General features: G+C 31.7%; 1 protein-coding gene and 2 long non-coding RNA genes across 3 annotated transcripts; 1 reads left to right on the top strand and 2 right to left on the bottom strand.

Moving 5' to 3' along the window:
• Positions 1 to 153: 153 nt before the first annotated feature.
• Positions 154 to 22,031, bottom strand: LOC115891788 (zinc finger protein 62 homolog). The gene is made up of 19 exons (XM_030912347.1): positions 21,765 to 22,031; positions 21,461 to 21,706; positions 21,291 to 21,404; positions 21,089 to 21,241; positions 20,735 to 20,861; positions 20,513 to 20,685; positions 18,875 to 19,010; positions 15,958 to 16,162; positions 15,817 to 15,900; positions 14,409 to 14,538; positions 11,186 to 11,276; positions 2,422 to 2,567; positions 2,145 to 2,363; positions 1,907 to 1,999; positions 1,767 to 1,823; positions 1,532 to 1,667; positions 1,299 to 1,471; positions 856 to 985; positions 154 to 555 (listed from the first exon to the last, which is right to left on the bottom strand). The coding sequence occupies exons 1-19, from the start codon at positions 21,903 to 21,905 to the stop codon at positions 392 to 394; spliced, it is 2,718 nt and encodes a 905-aa protein (XP_030768207.1). The 5' UTR covers positions 21,906 to 22,031; the 3' UTR covers positions 154 to 391.
• LOC115891871 lies at positions 2,873 to 7,219 on the top strand. Its single transcript, XR_004051926.1, has 4 exons — positions 2,873 to 2,907; positions 4,253 to 4,584; positions 6,296 to 6,733; positions 7,050 to 7,219. It is a non-coding gene; the product is annotated as an uncharacterized LOC115891871 (long non-coding RNA).
• On the bottom strand, positions 14,158 to 15,149 carry LOC115891872. Its single transcript, XR_004051927.1, has 3 exons — positions 15,014 to 15,149; positions 14,409 to 14,538; positions 14,158 to 14,235 (listed from the first exon to the last, which is right to left on the bottom strand). It is a non-coding gene; the product is annotated as an uncharacterized LOC115891872 (long non-coding RNA).
• Positions 22,032 to 22,062: the final 31 nt, after the last annotated feature.

Raw genomic sequence — 22,062 nt, 5'->3', positions numbered from 1 at the left:
GTTCCATAAGAAAAAATATAACTTTGCTAGATCTTAGCTCTGACACACCCTGTACATTTGAAAATAATTTTAAATTATGCACATTATCTGTCTACATATACCCAAAAAAAAATATGTTTCTACATATTTCCGTTTTCGTATAATCAACCGAGGCGAATGAGGTGCGCCACCCTGTATACATATAGTCTAACCAGCAAAAGAATATATGACAATGACAGTAGTCTCGTCATTTTAATACCAAAACAATTTTTATCGGTATTTTTATGGTTGCGGCCTGTCGAAATCGTGTATTCTTTCACCGGACGAACAATATATACAGGGTGCGCCCATTTTTTTCCGATAAACCCGATAACTCCATTTGTTGCGAACATTTCGGCACACCCTGTATAATCTAAAAGCGAAATATTCCGTACTTTTCTCCACAAATGTCGCAGCTGTGAGGTTTTTCTTTTGTGTGGCTCAGCATGTGCTGGTCTAACCTAAATTTGTGCCCATAATGTTTCTCGCAAATATTACATTTATGTTCTTTGAAGAGAAACATGTTAACTTTCTTATCTTAAAAAATCAATCATATATAAGTAAAAACTGTATATACAGGGTGGTCTGAATTGTGTTTTCGAAGGAAACTTTTGTAGCATATTCTACATTTTGTAGAATATGTAAAAGAAACAGTAGAGGTTCATTTTTATTTCGATTTTTTCCAAATAATTTCTTCAATTTCAGTCTTTGCCACGAGAAATTTGATTTTTGATATGGACTTTTTTACTTATTTTTTTCTGCAGAATATGCTATCCCTAAGTTTTCCGAATACCACCCTGTATATTGTATATTTAGTAAATAACAAGTAATTTATACCCATATGGCTGACAAGATGGTGTTTTAGAAGCGTCACAGATGTCGCCTTGTACCCACAGTGTTCGCACTGATATTTTTTTTCGCCGTGTATTGCTCTATGTTGATAGAAATTGCCAGCAGTCTTGAATGTCTGTAAGAAATAAGATAATATTAATTATTGGAACTGTATAAAGGTTTTAAAAATAAGTATAGAGTATATTATATTTTTAGACAGTTCAATAAAATAAAAAAACAACAAACTCTACTCATAAACAAGAAAACCCTATAAAACACATGAACATGGGACACCCTGTACAGTCTGTCCAGCAAAAGAAAGTGACAGGTGACAGTCTGTCATTTTCATTTCAATAAAAAAATAATTTTTCTGAACTTTTTGGATATTGTCTGCCAAAATTCTATATCCACCTCACTTGGACAGACTGATATAATAATTTGTCTATTACCTTTGAGCAAATGTCACACATATATTGTTTCACATCAGAATGCTGAATCTTGTGATTATCCAAATCGTGCTGGGAATAATACCTTTTCTTACAAATTTTACAGGAAAAAGGCTTGGTATTCGTGTGCATATTGATATGACGTTGTAAAAACTTCCTGCGCATAAACGATTTATCTTAAAAATGAGAAATGATTTTCATTAAATCGTATTCGTTATAAAATAACAAATCAGTACCGCACATGGTGCATTTGTGTTTCTTTTCCCTTGCGTGAATGGCTTTTTCATGGTACAAAACGTTACTTCGGCTTTTAAATTCTTTCCCACAATACGAACATGCTAATGCTTTCCTTGGAGTTGGCGCTTTACCTTTCTTGAACACAAATAAAAAAATTAGGTTACTGTATCACAGGATAAGGTTGCCAAATGAAATTTTGCAAATTCTAGAAAAACAATATAATATTATACTTACATCACCTTCTTGATTAGAAGGATTACTTTCAATATCATTCTCAATTTTTACAGTTACCTAAAAGAAATTTAAATAATTATATTTCTATTACAAAATTTAATACTTATAGAATATTCTAATAGCATACTAAACATACTTACATCATTTTGAACGTTATATGTATCTTCCTCAAATTCTGTAACACATTCATTATCATTTGTACATTGTAAATCTTCCCTCATTTGTGTATTAGCCTAAAAAAATAACAATTTACTACATGTTAGAGCTGTACATCATTAATAATATACTGTTTATTTTATAATTCTACCGATATTAAATATTTTACACAAATAAAAGATCTACAATCTGTTAAAACAAAAAAATTGAAGTCAAATTTACCTCTTCTATATTATTATCTACATTATTCTCTACAGAATTATCACTATCAGGCTCAACAATTTCAACATTAGGATTTTTACTGGCTTCGTTCAGTAATATCACAATTTGTTGCATTTGAGATTCAATTTTTTTTACTCGCTCTCTGAAATCTATCGCTGTTTTTAGGTGCTGATAACATTTCAAACACAATTCTGTAGACAATGCTGAATGATGTACAAACTAAAAACGTTGTACTCCTATAATATTCGGTATAGGCGAGTAAAGGTATTTTCATTACTTGAACTTGTGTTATTTTGCTCAAGTGTTTAGCAACAAGGGTGTCGTACATTGAAAAAGTTTGTTGTTCATCGAATGGTAACAAACATGTCCTACAAAACTTTTTAAAATCGGAGGTATACAAAATTTTATCAGACATTGTTAATATTCAGAGATCACAGTTGCCGTTTTAATACAATTAAACGGTATAATATTTAATATGTATCGACCAGAACAATATTATTTCCGTCAACACCTTGGATTTTAATATGTTTTATACTATTACCAGATTTCAAAAACATTTAAAAGCTAGTTTAAAAGACTTTTAAATTGCTTTTAGATTTTAGTTTCGTAAACGTCATCTTTGTTCAAAAATATCAATTTTGATCTGTGGTTTGTATATTTGACCTACTCAATTTGACTGGATGGACGCTTTTCAAAATTTGCAAGAATTTTACATTTTTGTGTAAAATAAACGAGAAATTATCTTTGTGATATTTGTGCAAAGGTAAAGTGCTGTACGATCTAAAAAAACGACGTCAAATGACAATCTATGATAATTTGGGTGAGGTGAAGCTCTAGATTTCATTTATTTGGCCTGTATTCTTCTTTATTTTTTTAATGGAGCTTACTGCCAGCTAGCCTTAGGAAGGTTGTAATTTATTTTTATGTTGATTAAAAATTATTTTTACATGAAAATCACCAGGTCCCCGCAGTGGCAAAATCAGCAGGTCCCCGCAGTAGGAAAATCACCAGGACCCTGCAGTGGCAAAATCACCAGGTCTCTGCAGTGGCAAAATCACCAGGCCCCGCAGTGACAAAACCACCAGGTCCCCGCACTGGCAAAGTCACCAGGCCCCCCAGTGGCTAAATTACCAAGTACCCGCAGTGGCGAAATCACCAGGTCCCCGCAGTGGAAAAATCATCAGGTCCCCGCAGTAGCAAAGTCACCAGGTCCCCGCATTTGGAAAATCACCATATCCCTGCAGTGACCAAATCACCAGGTACTGCAGTGACAAAATCACCAGGACCCCGCACCGGCTAAGTAACCAGGTCCCCGCAGTGGCTAAATCACCAGGTTCCCGCAGTGGCGAAATCACTAGGTCCCCGCAGTGGCAATATTACCAGGCCCCCGCATTGGGAAAATCCCCAGGTCCCCGCAGTGGGAAAATCACCAGGTCTCCGCAGTGGGAAGATCTCCAGGTCCCCGCAGTTACAAAATCACCAGGTCCACGCAGGTGTAGAATCACCAGGTCCCGGCAGTGACAAAATCACCAGGTCCCCGCAGTAGCAAAATCAACAGGTCCCCGCAGTGGCTAAATCACCAGGTCCCCGCAGTGGCAATATTACCAGGTCCCCGCAGTTACAAAATCACCAGGTCCACGCAGGTGCAAAATCACCAGTTCCCGGCAGTGACAAAATCACCAGGTCCTCGCAGTAGCAAAATCAATAGGACCCCGCTGAGGCAAAACCACCAGGTCCCGCAGTGGGAAAATCACCAGGTCCCCGCAGTTACAAAATCACAAGGTCCACGCAGGTGCAAAATCACCAGGTCCTGGCAGTGACAAAATCACCAGGTCCCCGCAGTAGCAAAATCACTACTATTTCCCCGCAGAGGCAAAACCACCAGGTCCCGCAGTGGGAAAATCACTAGGTCCCCGCAGTGGCAAAATCAACAGGTTCCCGCAGAGGCAAAATCACCAGGTCCCAGCAGTGACAAAAAATGTAATTGATGTCTAGGGCTTGACCTCGTCAAAATTACTATTGATGGTCATTTCACAGCCATCTTTGACGCTGTTTTTTTCGATCTTATGGTATAAGCGATATATAATTATGTTATGATTTTTTTCTAGAGTTTTAAAACCTTGTCTTATTTCATGAGCCATCAGCAAAGACACTCGAAAAGGTTTAAGTGTGCTCATTGCGGTTACACGACGGCCAAGAATTGTCTATTAAAATTCCATATGGACGTGTGCGAAAAAAAGGCATTTTCCGGCACCAATTCGATCTGTAAAATTTGCCAGGAGGAGTTTCCGACCAGAGACGAAATGAAGTTGCACAGGAAAGTGCACGGTACAACATGTCCCGTCTGTCAAAAGACGTTTAACCGGAGAGTTTACCTGGAAAAACACGTGGCTCTACATTCGGATTTTTTGCGATACCAGTGCGATCTGTGCGGCAAACGGTAGGTTTTTTTCGTTTATTTTTTAGAGAAATAAGTAAACGTTAGTAGAGGTTGCGTTTTTTTTCGATTCCTCTATATTTACTTATTTTTCTAGGATCTATTTATGTAGTTTTGAATTCGGGGTAGACACAGAAAAAAAATGATTTTTTAATAGGTTTCGCGATAATGGGAATTTCTCAGTGCACAGAAGAAGTCACAATGAACAACGTAAACGTTTGAGACGAAAAAAGTCATGATATTGTACCTATATTTAGTTATTTTAAATAAATTTTATTCAAAGTTGCTTTTTTTTTCTTTTTTTATAGATCATTTACTCTAACGCTTACTGGAGTACCGAGTATGGTTTCTTCTTGCTCTTTCTTATACAGGGTGGTCCGAACTGTATTCCGGAAACTTTGGCAGCATATTATATATAAATTATATGTCCTAAAATGCTTAGTTTCGATTTCTCATGTTAAAAAACTCCCAAACACCAATTTTCAGAAATTATTTGGAAAAAATCGAAATAGAAATGAAACTTCTACACCCTGTATCTCCAAAACTAAGCATTTTAGGACATACATTTATACAAACTATTTTATCTGCAGAATATGTTGCCAAATTATCCGGAATACGGTTTGGACCACCCTGTATACCGTATTATCGAAAAAAAAAACGGTGTCAAAGAGAGTTGGGAATGACAATCGATGATAATTTTGGCGAGGTCAATCTCTAGACGTCATTTCCTAAAAATTGACGTAAGACTTGTCGAAAATTAACATTAATTATAGAAAGATTAAAAAGAATAGAACGTTTACAGATGCAAATCTATTTCCAAAAACGTTTTTTTTTTGAATTTCAAACTACACCATTTAAAAATCATTTTTACTCAGTCTAAAAATAAATTTCAACCTTAAGGCTAACTGTCAGTAAAAGCCATTAAAATAAATGAGGTAATATTCACTGTTTAGAGTCTTTTTTTTTACTTATTTGATTTATTTATTCGTTATACTTAATTTACTAATGATGAATCTATAACAAGAAGTGTTAAACAACTTCTTTAATTGGTAAGTTTTGTATTTTATGTTACTGCGCGTGTATACAGTGAAGAAATTACAAGAAAGTCCTACATTTACTTATTAAAAATGCTTCCCGTCTATTCAAATTTTTCCTTTGGCGCGCGTAATTGATTACAGCGCCATATTAATTTAGTGAGAGTTTTCGGAACTAACGGCTAAACGATTATGGCGCCGCCTTTCGGAAAATTCTGAAAGTAAAGAATTACAGGTTTCTGTTATCATTATATACGTGTGGCGCCATCATGGTTTAAGTATCGAAACTAGCTATTTATAGATTTCTATAATAAGTACAAACAGTTAGTGCTCTCTAACGGTAAATAGCTGAACTTTAGTAATAATTTTCTTAGAATTTTAAAGAAATCTGCAATTTTTAATTCCCAAAAAGTTTTTTGAGAGAGCCATCTATGAATAAAATTTTATACTAAATTTGATTCTAACCGTGGAAAATATATTTTTTTTGTGTTTGTTAAAAGTAAAATAAATTAGTTTTTTTTCAGTTTCATAACAAATCTACTGGTTAAATTAAAATGTACGATCTATGTTATTTATTTTATAACTATCTTTTTAGTATTATTTAACTACAATTCGTATTTTTAAGTGTAATCTGTGAAGACAATGAGTATATTTAAAAGACGTAACATTTTTTATTTCAGATACAGATATGTAAGAATACAGTGATAATAAGAGCTTCTTATGAAGACAAGGAACGAGAATACAGCAAGAAAAATGGGAAGAAATAAGATTTTCCTTTAGTAGGATGTGGACTTGTATAGAATCTCATAAGAAAACATCTTCGATTGTACCCTGCTTTTCAATGAAAATGTGGGACAAGAAAGAGTAAAACGGGATCAACAAGATTCGAATCCAGTTGAAAAAACGAATCCGCAAGATGGTTTTTGCTTATAATCGTTGCCTTCCAATCATTTCTTCAAGTACCTCTTCAGAAAATTATACTCTCGAACATACATACATACTCTATGCTGTACGTCCCAAGCTAACCAAACCTGCTTTTTTCTTTGATATAAAGATAATTTGAAATTACTCTTTTGGAAATGCATTATTGTTAGGAAGATATGATTGCATTGTATAAGGTAAAACCATTTTTTTCCATTGTTTCGGTGTGTGTGTGTGTGTGTGTTTTTATTTGATCGAATTTTAAAAGTAAATAGCAAAAACAATGCAAATGAAATATTAATAATGCTAGAAAACACACATATCATTATGTTCATTTACTGTATGTTCACATATGAAAATGATATATTAATAATTAAAAATGTATGCTACCATCGTCCTTATATATTTGTAAAAATATTTAAGTAATGAAAGTATCTGAAAAGGACCTGATATGGAGCACTTTTTCGCAACTCTGGGTTACCCTGTATAAATACTTTTTTATTCTTTTTTCAGAAATATTTGCAAGTTATTGTAAATATGAACATCCCGTATACATCAGAAAGAAAATTCTGTAGAAGAATCAACGAGCAATCCATGCTGTTTGTGCTGTATATGTCTAAAAATATATTTATAATAAATTGTATTTATAAACTATTCTTTTTCTAATAAACCTTAATAAATTTTTCAGAGTTTCCTTTGAACCCTCTTTGAATAGTCTTTAAATTTAAAGCAACTTAATTAACATTAAATATTGATGTATTTGCTAAAACAAACAAAAATTAAAATATTTTTAAAAATAAATTCAATAAGTCTTAATCTAGTTGCCTTTAATATTAGTACATTAATTTAATAACATATACACTCTCTCATAGTCTAGAACCATACGATATTCTATAAAGATTTGATTTCTTTTACCTCAAAACCGTAACATCTAGCACCAAAAATGAGCATTTTTAAAAATATTTTTGTCAAGTTAATTAAATCGGAAATCGTTGGCCAACGAGCTCAAACAGTTAGACTCATTTACAAAAACGTTAATTACTCGAAAACTAATTAAGATATGGGGGCGCGCTAAGTCGCAATCGATAGGGAATTCAACCCTCTATCTGTACACAAAATTACAACCCCCTACGAAACACTTTATTTTTTGTAGCAAAAATGAGCAAAGGGGTTAACCTTAGAAAATTTTTGGCCCAAAAAACAAAGGGTGTCGTAGGGGGTTGTAATTTTTTGTACAGATAGAGGGTTGAATTCTCTATCGATTGGCGCCAAGCGCGCCCCTGTAGCTCTTTTAGTTACGGAGTTATTAGCGTTTTAATTTCGAAAACGAGGTCAAAGTCTTAGAGTCAACAAAATTCAGCGTTTCTCTTTAGTATTAAAAATTTGATCGAGGTGATGAAAAATTTCGTACTGGGCAACCAAATCTGGCGCATTTTTGTCATCAAAAATTTCATTTTGAACAGAAATGAGATATACTTTTCAGGTTTATGTTTTTTAACGTATAGGTATATTATATTGCGATTATATTTTTAGTATGCCATTATATATATTTTAGGCTGCTATTTTATTTTTATTTTTATATTTAATAAGAGCTCTAAGAGTTTCTTTTTCTATTAATTGTTATAGTAAAGCAATTATGCTATAAGTAAAACTCATGTTTAATATATTAAAATATTTATTAAAAAATAATCAGGTAGGACATTCATGTTGTATGTTTATACAAATATGTTTATTATAAACGTTACAATCAAGTGACATGGTAAATAATTGGTATATATTAGGTCTAATAATAAATATTTCTAATGCTTTTTATTATATTCTATTCTAATTATGCACAATAATTATAATATACTGTCGTGTTAAGGGAAACTGCCGTAACTACAATTGAAATTAAAAGTGTGTTATTAAGACAATTATGGCGTTTTCCAGCCCAAGGAAATCTGTAGACATGTTGTTTTTATATAAAAGTATCTTATTTATAAATAAACAAAAATGATCTTAACTTGTTCAATACATCATATAAGAAGTTTTTCGTTAACAGGGCAGTATATGTTTACATATCTTATTATTTTATCTAATTAAAAGAAACAGAGTGAATCATATTTTTACACTAACATTTTTTCCAAATTATAAATAATATTTTGAACTTATTAACTCTATAAAATATATCTAAAGGTAAAATATAATTTTTACTTATTAACATATAACATTTTTTAACAATAGTAATATAAAAACTATATTAACATCTAAGGTGTTGGCTGAACATGCTGAGGTCTATGTGGCAGTAAATAAATCTTCTAGCTACCCTTCTGGAAAGTCCGAGTGGACGTCTTGGAAAGTAATTCTGTAATAAAAGTATAAAAAAACGATTATTTGTATACTAATAAGCTTGATAAAAAAACTACTCTATAACTTTAAATAACCAGTTAATTTATATGGTACATAAAATATTATAAGATATATAGACATTTTCGTAACATAAAGAACTTTTTTTAATAGTAATACAAGGAAAAAACATAGTTAAGTTAGTTGTAATTGTAACTAAAAAATATTTTAATAAAAATGTAAATTTTTGATGTATGTTTAGTTGCCTATACCAAAGTAAATAACGCGCCAAATTATTTTATTTGAAATTTTACTATTTATATCTTACACATTTTACAAAATACAATAATATTAGGTATTTCTTTAATATATCTGACTTAAAAAAAAACACTTTTTAATATAATTTACCTAAAACTATCTAGTTTCCTCTTCAATTGACGAATTGCATTCTCAATCAGCTCTTCCTCTTCAATGTTGAATTTAATTAATCTTATTGAATATCTTGAAGAGAATGGTTGAACTGCAGTTGTCTTTGTTCCAAAGCAGTACAATATCCCATAGAACAACTCAATTTTAAAAGGGCACATTTTAAATACAGGCATCAATAGAAATGAGATCACTTCTTAGTTTCTTAGAAGTCTTAGAGGAATGGCAGAAAAATAAACAATATTCCATATGAAGGAAATATTTAGAAATACAAACAACATAGAAGAAAAATTAATTATATTTAAGAAAAAGTAAACTTAATTTCACTCTGTATGGTATGATGAATTGAAAGTCATGAAAATGATTCCAAACTTACAACTCTATCTATATAGATAATAGCAATAACATGCCTCAGAGAAGTCTTGACACAGAATGGCCCAATACCAGGACTGACAACTTACAAATAAATTAATAATTTCATAGAATGAAGATAATAATATGAGAGACAAATACAGAAATAGATATGGAGGAATTGAAAAAAAATGGTTGAAAATGAGTGATGTACTTTTATACAAATATATAAGACAATGAATACATGACAGATAAAAATTGTATAACAGAGGTAGACCAAAAGCAAGCGATAAAATATAGAAGTATCTGGTCAAAAAGAACTGGGGAATTGACAAAAAGTTATACATAGCCTCCCCTCAGAAATATCTAGTCAATATTTGACATCAAGCACAAAAAGAAAAAATCCTCCAGAGCATATAGTTTCGCCCCCCTTCATCAGATTTAACCCTTGCCCGACGATTAAGCCTCACCAGTCAGTTCCCATCCTAGCTAAGCAGCCTCGTCTCGGGTCACCCTCGTCGCCCATCGAGCGGACATCCACCGGGACCCCCTACAGGCGGACCCCCCTCATCATCTTCAATGTGTCCAATATCCCGCCCCCTCTACTGTCGAGACGTCACGGGATACGTGCACGAAGAAGTCTCGTAGCTTGGGTGCCAGGTCGTATCCGGCCGAAGCCTCTAGCGTTAGAACACCTAGCTCGTAAACCAGAGGGTGGTGACTCCCTTGGGTACCTATGCATGCTACATAGGTCATCGATGGCCGAACATCAGGGTTAGGGGGTGACCCGGGTCTCCTCCTCTTAGGGGAGGCTAGCTATGATGCTCTGGAGTCGATGTTACTCAGGAAAATTCATTAGCAAAATGCTAGAAAGGCCATAAGTGACATCAGCTGTGGACGTGAGTTTTTTACTAAATGGCGAATGCGCCAGGACATGACCGGAAATTGGTCCTTATTGTGAGATTTTTAAGTGTGTTTAAAATTATATTTAAACACATGTAAAATAAACAAATAAAATCCGTAAAATTACAGAAATTCATGGCAAATGATCTGAAAAAAATGACATGGAAATGAATTCATTAAAACTGAAATTCTGTACAAGGAATTACAAGAGCAAAAAAAGTATTAGAAAAATGACACCATAAGAAAATAATACAAATAAAAGAAGACTTATCGAGATACAATTAATGGAAGATTTTATAGAATCGATGAATGATGTTATACCATTCCCATAATGAAGAAATATATGGAGTCAAACCATTATAGAAAAATGACAGTTAACCATTCAACAACATAAAGTTCTAAGTACATAGTATCATACCAAAAAGAAAAAGAAGTGACAAAAAGCAGAAAATTGGCCCAAAATAAAAATAGATAGCTTGAATTTGTCTAAGATAATAAGGAACCATAAAAAATATAACTCAGAGACCCATTGAAAATATTTTTCTTATTTAATTAAATTTAAAAATTATGAAATCCACTGATGAACATTAAAAACCAGTAAAAATATACTTATTCGCCCAAAAGAAATAAAATTTTAGATATACTTATAAGGCCTGATGCATTGTTGGTAATATTCATGAAATGGATAAATGTACTGCCCTGGAACTGTATACATCCATCTTTGTCGTGCAAAATCTGTAAAAAAAGAAATAAATAGTATTATATTTCACTATAATTTATAGTTACAATATACAATATTAGGTATTTATTAAATATATTTGATTAAAAAATTTTTTAGAATAATTTACCTAAAAATATCTAGTTCCTCTTCATTGGTCAATTTCATCCTCATTTCACTGTTGAATGTTGCATTTAATCAACGTAATGGCATCTTGAATAGGGTGGTTGGATTGAAATACAATGGTTCCATAAAATCTTTGTTCCAAAGCAGTACAATATCCCATTGAAAAACTGATCAAAAAATGAATCAAAAACGGCATCAAAAAAAAAAAGAAAAATTAGAAAATGAATACAAAACCATGTAGACATCAATAAGAATAAAATCAAAGACTTAGAAGTCTTAGAAGAATGGCAGTAAAATAAACAATAATACACATAAATGAAAAGATTAAGAAATACAATCAATATAGAAGAAAAATAATAAAGGGAAAGACCGTTAGTCTTTTTGGATAGCATCATATCTCTTAAAAAAAGTGAAACTTTATGAAATGTGTCATATGATCAGGAGGCTAGTTCATTTAGAGGCGAACTAGCTTTGCACCCCCCAGAATGGAGACAATATGAAAGACAAATAGAGGATAAAATAAACTGCAAAAATTGTATGAAAATGAGAGATGTTCAGAAGTCAAGTTTCAGAAAAAGATCACTAAAAATTATTTAATTATATACAAATAAGAATTGAAATACAATCAATGCAAGAGTTAATACAATAATTGATGTATGATGACATTCCCATAAGGAAGAAATTATGGGAGGCAAACAATGTACAAAAAAAATAGAGATATGATGCAATTGAAAAAACAGCATAAAAATAAATAAAAAGAACTATAATTCTATACAGGTCATAGAAATAATGAACAATCTCAGAATGACACAAAAAATTTAAACTACATAAAGAAAATTTAGAGACATGCTATCAATAAAAGAGTTTAAAGAATTGGTAAATAATGGCATTCCCATAAAGAAGAAACTATGGGAGACAAATAGTAAAATAGAAATATGATGAATTGAAAAAAATGCATAAAACAAATAAAAAATATAATTCTATACAGGCAATAGAAATGTTGAAATATTATGTCTTAAGAAAACAATCATTGGAAGAGTTTATAGAATTGATAAATGAAGATATTCCAATAATTAATAAAATATGGCAGACAATAATAGTGAGAGGTAGGTCAAGAGCAAGATAGGACAAGAAGTTTTAGATGATATTAAAAAATAAAGAGGTATGTGATCAATAAGAACTGGAAAATTGACAAAAATCTATACTTAGCCTCCTCTCAGAAATATCTAGTCAATATTTGACATCAAACACATAAAGAAAAAACCTCCAGAGCATATAGGTTCGCCACCCTTCATCAGATTTAACCGTTGGCCGACGATTAAGCCTCGCCAGTCAGTTCCCATCCCAGCTAAGCAGCCTCGTCTCGGGTCACCCTCGTCACCCGTCGAACGGACATCCACCGGGACCCCCTACAGGCGGACCCCCCTCCTCATCTTCAATGTGTCCGATATCCCGCCCCCTCTACTGTCGAGACGTCACGGGATACGTGCACGAAGAAGTCCCGTAGCTTGGGTGTCAGGTCGTATCCGGCCGAAGCCTCTAGCGTTAGAACACCTAGCTCGTAAACCAGAGGGTGGTGACTCCCTTGGGTACCTATGCATGCTACATAGGTCATCGATGCCCGAACATCAGGGTTAGGGGGTGACCCGGGTTTCCTCCTCTTAGGGGAGGCTAGCTATGATGCTCTGGAATCGATGTTACTCAGGAAAATTCATTAGCAAAGTGCTAGAAAAGCTAGAAGTGACATCAGCTGTGGACGTCAGACTTTTACTAAATGGCGAATGCGCCAGGAATTTATCGGAAATTAGTTAAGGAAATTAGTCCTTATTGTGAGATTTTTAAGTGTGTCTAAATTATATTTAAACACATGCAAAATAAACAAATAAAATCCGTAAAATTACAGAAATGCATGGCACATGATCTGAAAAAAATGACATGGAAATGAATCCATTAAAACTGGAATTCTGTACAAGGAATTATTAGAGAAAAAAAGTATTAGAAAAATGACACAATAAGAAAATAATACAAATAAAAGAAGACTTATAGAAATACAAAAAATGAATGATGTTATTATTGCCACAATGAAGAATATATGGGAGTCAAGCTATTATAGAAAAATTAAAATTAACCATAAACAAAATAAAGTAAAATTCTAAGTAGTAGATGGTCTATTTTATCCTTGTCTATATATTATCCATAATCAAGGATTTAACCAAACAAATAAGACCTATAGAAATGCAGCAAAGGGAATATTTTATACAACTGATGAATGTTATTTTTCCCACAAACAAGATAATATGGGAGGCAAGCTATTATGAAGAAATAAAAGTAAACCAAAACAACATGAAGGAAAGTTTTAAGTAGATGGTATATTTTATAATAACCTTTGACTTTACCGAGAAATCAGACCTATAGAAATACAGTTAATGGGATATTTTACAGAACTGAGTAAATGGTGATATTATTTCGACAATCAAGAAAATATCGAAGTCAAGCTAATAAGGAAGCAAAGTTTTGAGATAGTATCTTACCAAAAAAAAAGAAGTCGTCAAAAGCCAAAATTGAGCTCAAATTAAAAATAGATGGGTCTGCATTTTTCTATGATAATAATGAATCATAAAAATGTAACTCAGAGACCCTTGGAGTTTTTTCCTGCCTAACTAAATTTAAAAATGGTGAAATCTACTGATGAACATTAAAAACCAGTAAAAATATATGTATTTACCCAAAAAAAATAAAATTTTAGATACTATACTTATAAGTTCTGATGCATATTCTTGGTAATATTCAACAAAAGGATAAATGTACTACCCTGGAACTGCATTCATTCATAGATTTGTTGTAGAAAATCTGTAAAAAAGAAATAAATAAAATTAGATTTTGGTTATTCAGTCTATTTTGATTTTTTTTCATATTAATATTAAATATATCTTAAAAATTATAGTTACTCTGTTAATAAACATTTATATACATACATACATAAAATTTATTCAAATTATTTTTCAAAAATAAATTAAACTTACTTTTAATCTAGTCATGAAAGACCAACTCGTAAAATAGAACGATGACCAAATATCAGGATTATATAAGGGGTAACCCAAAGATTCTTCTATTAAGTGGTCTTTATATGCCAGTGTGTTATTATTGAGGCTCCTAAAAAAGAAAAAAAAAATATAATTAAACAGCATGTTAAAACAAAGCAAAAATTGTTTCAAAAAAATGTGACGACGGTATAATATTAAAAGTATTTTACTTTATCTGAAAGTATTATATAACTAATGAGAATGCCTCTTTAGGCATACTAACACCTGCTTATTCTAAACAACGTAGAAAATACTAGATTGCCTGTACGAATAAACACCTAAAAAATTATCTTTAGGAATAAAAAAACTTTGTACTGTACGCCAAAAAAATGGTCCAAATATCTCGAAATATTCCGCATTATTCTAAGTAACTATTTCTTTAATGTACAATAGGGTCATCAGGGAAAGTATTTATGTTTCCATATACAATTTAGAAAAGGAAAATTACGAAAATGGGAAAAATGTATCAGGTTTTAATGATGATGCAATTGAAATATTTGAGAGTGAAAAAAACTATAGAAGCGCACAAAATCATGGGTACTTACATTTTCAGAAGATTATTCAGGCCTTAAGGAACAGAATACACTCAAACAGTGTACAGAAAAATCACTTTTTCTATCAAAAAAATGGAAAAATTGTAAGCGACATAATCATAAACAACTTGCAGCTGATAACGGAAAATGGCGCACACAATGGCGCATGTCAAATGTCAACGTTGTCAGTTTGAACACATTTAAAACATAATTATCATTTTTTGTTGCATAAATAATAATGTGTCTAAAATAAATTATATGATTTATTTTACCGAAACAAAGTTTGTGTTATATTTTTATTAGATTTATCATCATTTTGTAACGGTTCAATTCATTTTAGACTTACAAAAATATTAATTCAGATTAGTTTCAGGATTTCGCTAATAATTTGGCAACATTGGAAACATTTTAGTTCAAAATTTTCTCACATTTTCCATAATGGCGCCACCTGCATTCTTCTTCTTTTTCATATTTCAGGGCTTAAAGGAACAGTAACCACAGAGTAAGAGTAATGTTCTTCTTCTTTTTATGTTTATGGTTCCAAAACATCGGCAACCACAGATCTGACATAATTTTTTTTCTTCTTTATTTTCAAATGGCTTCAGCTTTATTGAGGTCATTTGGCCAGTGTCCAGAAAAAAATCAAAAGAAGAGGGTCCAGATTATAATCTATGGTAAACTATTAAACAAAGACAAATACAAAAGTAAACAAGGACGGCAATAGTAAATAAATTAATGTTGGAAAATAAAATTACAAATGAAAGAAATTAGAATATATATTATTAAACATTTTTGTAAGTACGTTTTTTATTTACTTAATCGGTAATCCAACAATACCTTCTCCATTCTCCTCTTTATGCCTTATCTTGTGCAATTTTAAAAGGGTTTGCAACCTGAATCTACAATAATGAACGAATTTCAATATAAACAGGTCCCTTAAATTGATTAAAACTTACCTTTTGTTACACACGTCGCATTTAAAGTGCTTCACATTTTTATGGCAGGTTTTTAAGTGCTTGTCAAGGTTAATTTCATACTTAAATGATTCGGTACACCATTCGCAATGGTACGACCGTAAGTGAACTTTTTTTTTGTGCCGCTTTAACGACATACTAGCTAAGTAACATTTGCCACAAAGTTCGCACATGTGAGTTGTCCTTTCTGCAAAGTTTAAACATAGGGAAATCAATAAAAGTTAGCATGTGTTGGCAAAAGCAACAGAAAGCATGGTTTTAATGTAAAAATTACGAAAAAATGTTACTGTCTACTTCAAAAGCGAATAACTCCAACAAAAATAAAGCTATCGAGATGAACCAAAAAACAAACTATCGAGAAAGGATGTATCTAGATGATAAAATAATTTTTAAATTCCTTGCCCTCTTAACATACTCCACAGGGTGTTTCAAACTTTCACCAAATTTCAACATTTTGTTTTGCCTTGGTATTTAAGAAAGGGAGATTTTCACAAATCTAAGATTTGTCAGCATTCTTGGGACACAGGGCACAGAATAAATTTTAATAACGCCAAAATTATAATGAAAGAAGCGATAGCCTCTAAAAGAAAAATAAAAGAGGCTTTTTTAATTCAATATAATAAAAATAAATGTATTGCTCATGCATCTGTAGATGTTAGTAATGTATGGCAATCCATTCTTTGATTTTAAAGAACAATAGATACAACAAGATAAATAAACATAACATAGGTACGTAAAATTTAAAAATAATCATACAGAAAGTTTGGGGCTTTTTGGTTTTACCTTATTAAGTAATTGTTATCAGGTAGTAATTGTTAATTTTGAAGTTTAAATATCAAATTAAAAATGTCATTTTAACAGAACGTCAACGGTTTTGTAGATATCTGTTTTAAACAAGTAAAGTGTTCTCGAATAGTTGAATTTCAATATTTTAAATAGTTTTTTTCTTTATTCTTTGTATTTTTTTGCTTCCGACGACGGAAAGAGATAAAAAAAAAACGTTAAGCATTTTTTTTCTTTGTTAGGCAAATTTGTATTACTATAAACATAACTTCTGACAAGCAGCGTCCCTTTAGCAGAAGTGTTTACAAAAAATATTTATTTTATCTTGTAGATTTTCTTGCAGTGCAGTGGCGAAATACCCATTAAGGATTTTTTTGGAAAAATAAAATACTAAACTCACCGGCAAAAAAAACGGCCACTAAATCCGTTTTCGCCTATGTCGCCTTGATTATTTAGGGCTCGAACTCACTGACGACCAGGTTGCAACGACCTGGCCGTCGGCTGGCCGGATGTATTGCGTTTTTAGCTGCGGCCAGATGAACGACCAGTTTCAACAGAGTTGTCAAATCAAACGATTTTTTACGTTTTACCAATTAGAAAGTATTGTTTCAGAAATGTTAAAATATCCGAGTTAACTAAAAAGCGAAGTTGCTATTCACAACAAACAAAAAGCATTGTGTACGCGCGACCGACAAAAAGGGAGATATTCTGTTTCTTTTTTCTACTGATATGGCGCCCTTATCGACTTAAGAAGTAAATATATTAGGGTCATCGTAAAAAAAGATGGTCAGACACTGGCTCTAAATATAAGCAGGTAGAAAGTTTAGCTTCCAGTTATTTCAATGTTTACAATATAACGAAGAATCTACAACAGTAATTACTTCTATTTTTATGAATGTTTAAGTTACTTTCTTAATTTTTTTTTCAAAATAATGTACCTATATATATATAGTCTAATGAATAATTTGAAAAACGTTAAATTAAATATCATATTTAAATATACAGTTGTCCTCCTATGTATATGACTATATATACATATAAAAACTAATTTAATATAAAAACAAGGGGTTGTAGAAATACTTTAAATATTATTTATGTATATTTTTAAACATCGAATATATATATATATATGAAAAATTGTTTTGAAAAATTAAATATCATATTTAAAATACAGTTGTCCTCCTTGTACATGACTACAATACAACTAAAAAAACTAATTTAATAAAAAAACAAGTGGTTGTAGAAAAACTTTAAATATTATTTTATTTATTTTTTAAACATCGAAACTCAAAGGTATAATAACAGGTATCATACCAACCATAAATAGAGTAGTATGTCATATAAAAATGTTTTGAGTTTTTACTAGAATCGACCCTTGATAAAAAAAAGGGATTAGATTTAAGTTTACTTTTGATCCAGTCTGTATACTATTTCTTTGGATTTTCTGCACGTGTGCAAAAACTACACTAAAACACTATATCTTATAGAAAATAAAATATTGTGCCTTGAATTTGAGGGATTTCATCTGAAAAATTATTAATTTGGAAGAAAACCGGCAACAAGCGGCAGAAAATAATAATCTTTCCGTGCAGTCTTCTGGTCGCAACGACCAACGGACGGCCAGGACGTTAGTCTGCGCTATATCATTTGATTTAATGGTTTTAGAGGTAGCTGCGGCCTGGCCGGTGCGACCTGGTCGTCAGTGTGTTTGAGCCCTTACACATAAAACTTTCTGCCCGCGAAGCATTTTTCCGAGGCGTTCGTTTTAAAACAGCATATCTCCAATACAAAAAGAGATAATGAGGTGATTAAAAAAAACAAAATGCTCACAAAAGATGAGGCTACAATGTGATTTAATTTAGCAATAGCTACTACCGCTGCTGCACCCTACAGAGTGTTACAAAGTTCGGGCAGAAAACTTCGTCTTATTGTTGTGCCCTGTATATGCTCAAAATAAATTCGGAATAAAAATTTCTAAAGTAGCATCCGTTAAAAAGGAATTAATTTACAATTTAAAAAAAAATCATCAAAATCTAATGAGTGGTTCGCGAGAAATCCAACTTTGAAATTGGGTCTAGTTTTTAGTGGCCGGTTTTTGTGAGTTTATTTTTCATACCTCTATGCATCCTTGAATGCCTCTGAAATGCACCATATCCATCCACATTTACTCCACACTCTTCACACTGATACTTAGTTTGTACAGTGTGAAAACGTTGATCATGGGAATACAGACCACTGGCATATTTAAAGGCCTAGGCATATACAAAAAGATTACGATTACAGTTCATACCAAACAAACTTTTTAGGATCATTGCCTGGAAACTTATATGGTGAAATTTTGATAAAATAATTTAGTACACACTAAAAACACGGTATGTCGCTAGTGGTAGGAAAAATTATTTAGAGGTTAGAGGTTACTAGTTTATTTGGTTGCCTATGATATGCATATACAGGGTGTTTCCTAATTAATCTAAAAATATAAAATCGTTAGAAAACGAATTAAGGCGGGCTCTTAATAAGTATATCTATTTTTTTCTCGACAACCGTTTGATGAACAAGAAAAACTCAAAAGATCAATTTTGTTGAAAAAGGATGGCCAGTCAAGAAAAAAAAATATTTTCTTTAAAAAAGCAGTGGTGTACCATTTATGTTAAGCAAAAAAATCGTTTTTTTTAATTTTTAACACCCTGTAGATCAGAAAGGAAGTACTTTAGACCCAATGGTTATATAAAAATTGTTTTAAGAACACATGAGGACACACCGTAATTTTTTTAGACTAATTCGAAAACACCCTGTATATTGTCAACTTGACAATGACTGCTGATAAATCAAAAAATACCTTTTCAGTGAAAAAAAGCCTGATTTTCGCAGGAAAAATTTTGATTTTTATTGAATTTGGGCCTGCGTTTGCAAATACCGGTTTGTTTTTTAATTTTTTTATCTATCTAAATTTTAAATATCATAGTCAGAAATAGTTTTATTATTTATTAACTGTAAAAATGGTGTTTTCTTGTTGTGTTGCATCTTGCAAAGAAACTAACAAAACTGCAAAAATGTACGTGTTTCCAAAAGACGATAAGGTATGTACATATCTTAGATAAAAGAAAAATATATGGTATGTATTCGTTGTTTGATATTTTTTTCCTTTGGCTTTAAAATCTATAAATCTCGGTCTATTCATTAGACAGCCAGTCGACTTACGATTATTTACATGAAACTCTGTAAAATAAATAAAAAAATAAATTGTTAAATTCTTATGTTTTATTAAAGTTACTCTGATATACTAATATATCAGTGTAACTTTAAAAATAAATCCTTTGAATTCAAATATAAACATAAAAAACATTTACAGCAGAAAAGGCGAAGGCGCTGGGTTAAACGTAGTCTCCACTAAAAACACGGAGGGGCGCTTTGACCCAAAATTTTACTATTAAGTTTCATATCTATCTTAATAGTAGATTATTTTCTTTTATCTATGGTCAGGACGGCGCCCAATATGTCCATGGTTGGCAACAATGAAATTAAAAATCGCGCTCTCGATAACTAGAAGTTTGATTGATATGAAATATATAATGACTGGCAAAGCTGGCAATAGACAAATTTTTATACAGTGTGACAGATAAAGTTTGTTACTTTAAATGTCAAATTTGACAGATACCCAGGGACAACAGGTAAATTTTACCTAAGTCAAATATAATGTGAACTCCTGTGGTGAACTTTATCTGTGACACTGTACACTAGTGTATAGTACTACCTTTGGACATTTTTTACACTTAAATTTACATTCAGGCCTATGTTTAGCTGTGTGGATTTTAAGCAAGGCATTACTTTGGAAGACATTGGCACAAATGTCACATTTAAAAGGCTGCTCTCCAGTATGAAGTCTCTTATGAATGTGTAACTTATAGCTATACATAAACGTCTCACCTAAAAAATATTGGCTTTATATAATATTATAGTAATTATAAAAAGTTACCACACAGATCACACATATATCTTTTTTCCGAATGAGTTCTTAGATGCATAACATAGCATTCTCTTGATTTAAAAGTTTTTCCACATATTTCGCAAGGTTTATCAACGTGATCTAACCTCTTGTGTATCTAAAAGAAATATATAGTTCATTTTAAGTACAGCATATACTGTGTGTTGCTTTGTTGACCTAAGCATAGGAAATCCTCAATACAAATATTTTTTTCTGTAAAATAAATTGGGGAAAACTTATTCATCATTTTTAAAAATTACATAGGCTTTCCTATATATTCAGGTTGGTAAAGCAAGAGATTGTATAGTATTTTTTAGTAGTACATATAGAATACTAGGTACCTACTTTCAGATCGAAAATGTTGTCAAACTCTTTATCACAATAAATACATTTTCTTAATTTTTTACATGGTAATTTACTTATATGCCATTCTTTTGGAACCTCCTCACATACCTCCTCCCATCTTACTTCTACTTCTTCAAATTTTATATCATTCTCCTAAAATATTAAACAATAACAGGTGTTAATAATGAAAAATATATTATACCATCTTTACATTTACATCACTCGTATTGGCTTCTAATATTTCATCTCTGGTTTCTGTTGGAACTAAATCCTGTTCCCCTGTTTCTTCAACCTTTTCAATTATTATATCACTCTCCTATAATATTAAATCATAACAGGTGTTTAATGAAAAATATATCATACTATCATTACACTTGAATCAATTTTATTGGCTTCTATCTTTTCATCCCTGGTTTTTATTGGTACTAAATCTGGTACAGGTAGTTCTTCTGTTAAAAGAACTATACTTGTAATACTGTTTGTTTCGTTCACTACTCTCACCACGGTTTGCAACTGTACCTCTGTATGTTCCACTTTCTTTTTGAAAGCCATTGCGATTCTTATATCTCTAAAACATTTCTTACAAATACCCTGTGGTAGAGACGAATGGAATCTCATCTAAAATTGTTGCAGAATCTTGGAACTTTATCTGGCGCATAAATATTGCACTATTTACCTGAATGCGTGTGATTTCGTAAATATCATTTTTCAGACTTATGTCGCAGGACAGTTTTGTTAAATCTTGTGCTGTGCATTGTGTAAGACAAGTTCGACAGAAATTTGTTAGGTCAGGCGTTATTACGGGTTTATGAAACATTTTAATTATCAGTACTAAAGAAAGAACTAGACATTTATCCAAATTTAAAAAATCAAACGGTTTATTCGTTCATAAATTCTGAAAAAATATCCAAAACATAACTTATTTATAGAAATGTCTTACCACAGAAGATAAAAGATAATATGCCATACCGAGA

The sequence above is a fragment of the Sitophilus oryzae genome, unplaced genomic scaffold, assembly GCF_002938485.1.
Source record: "Sitophilus oryzae breed Bouriz unplaced genomic scaffold, Soryzae_2.0 scaffold_119_pilon_pilon, whole genome shotgun sequence".
Classification (NCBI taxonomy): Eukaryota; Metazoa; Arthropoda; class Insecta; order Coleoptera; family Curculionidae; genus Sitophilus; species Sitophilus oryzae.
The sequence above is the reverse complement of the archived record's forward strand: the minus strand, read 5'-3'. Positions and strand labels throughout refer to the sequence as shown.

What these genes read in the sequence shown, in the direction of transcription:
- LOC115891788 (XM_030912347.1), bottom strand. Translation starts at nt 21,905, where the DNA reads ATGTTTCATAAACCCGTAATAACGCCTGACCTAACAAATTTCTGTCGA. An exon ending in CAATGCATCAGGCCTTATAA is followed by an intron (nt 2,568 to 11,185) that starts GTATATCTAAAA and finishes GTGATCTCTGAA; the next exon opens with TATTAACAATGTCTGATAAA. An exon ending in CTTCTAATCAAGAAGGTGAT is followed by an intron (nt 1,668 to 1,766) that starts GTAAGTATAATA and finishes TTTGTGTTCAAG; the next exon opens with AAAGGTAAAGCGCCAACTCC.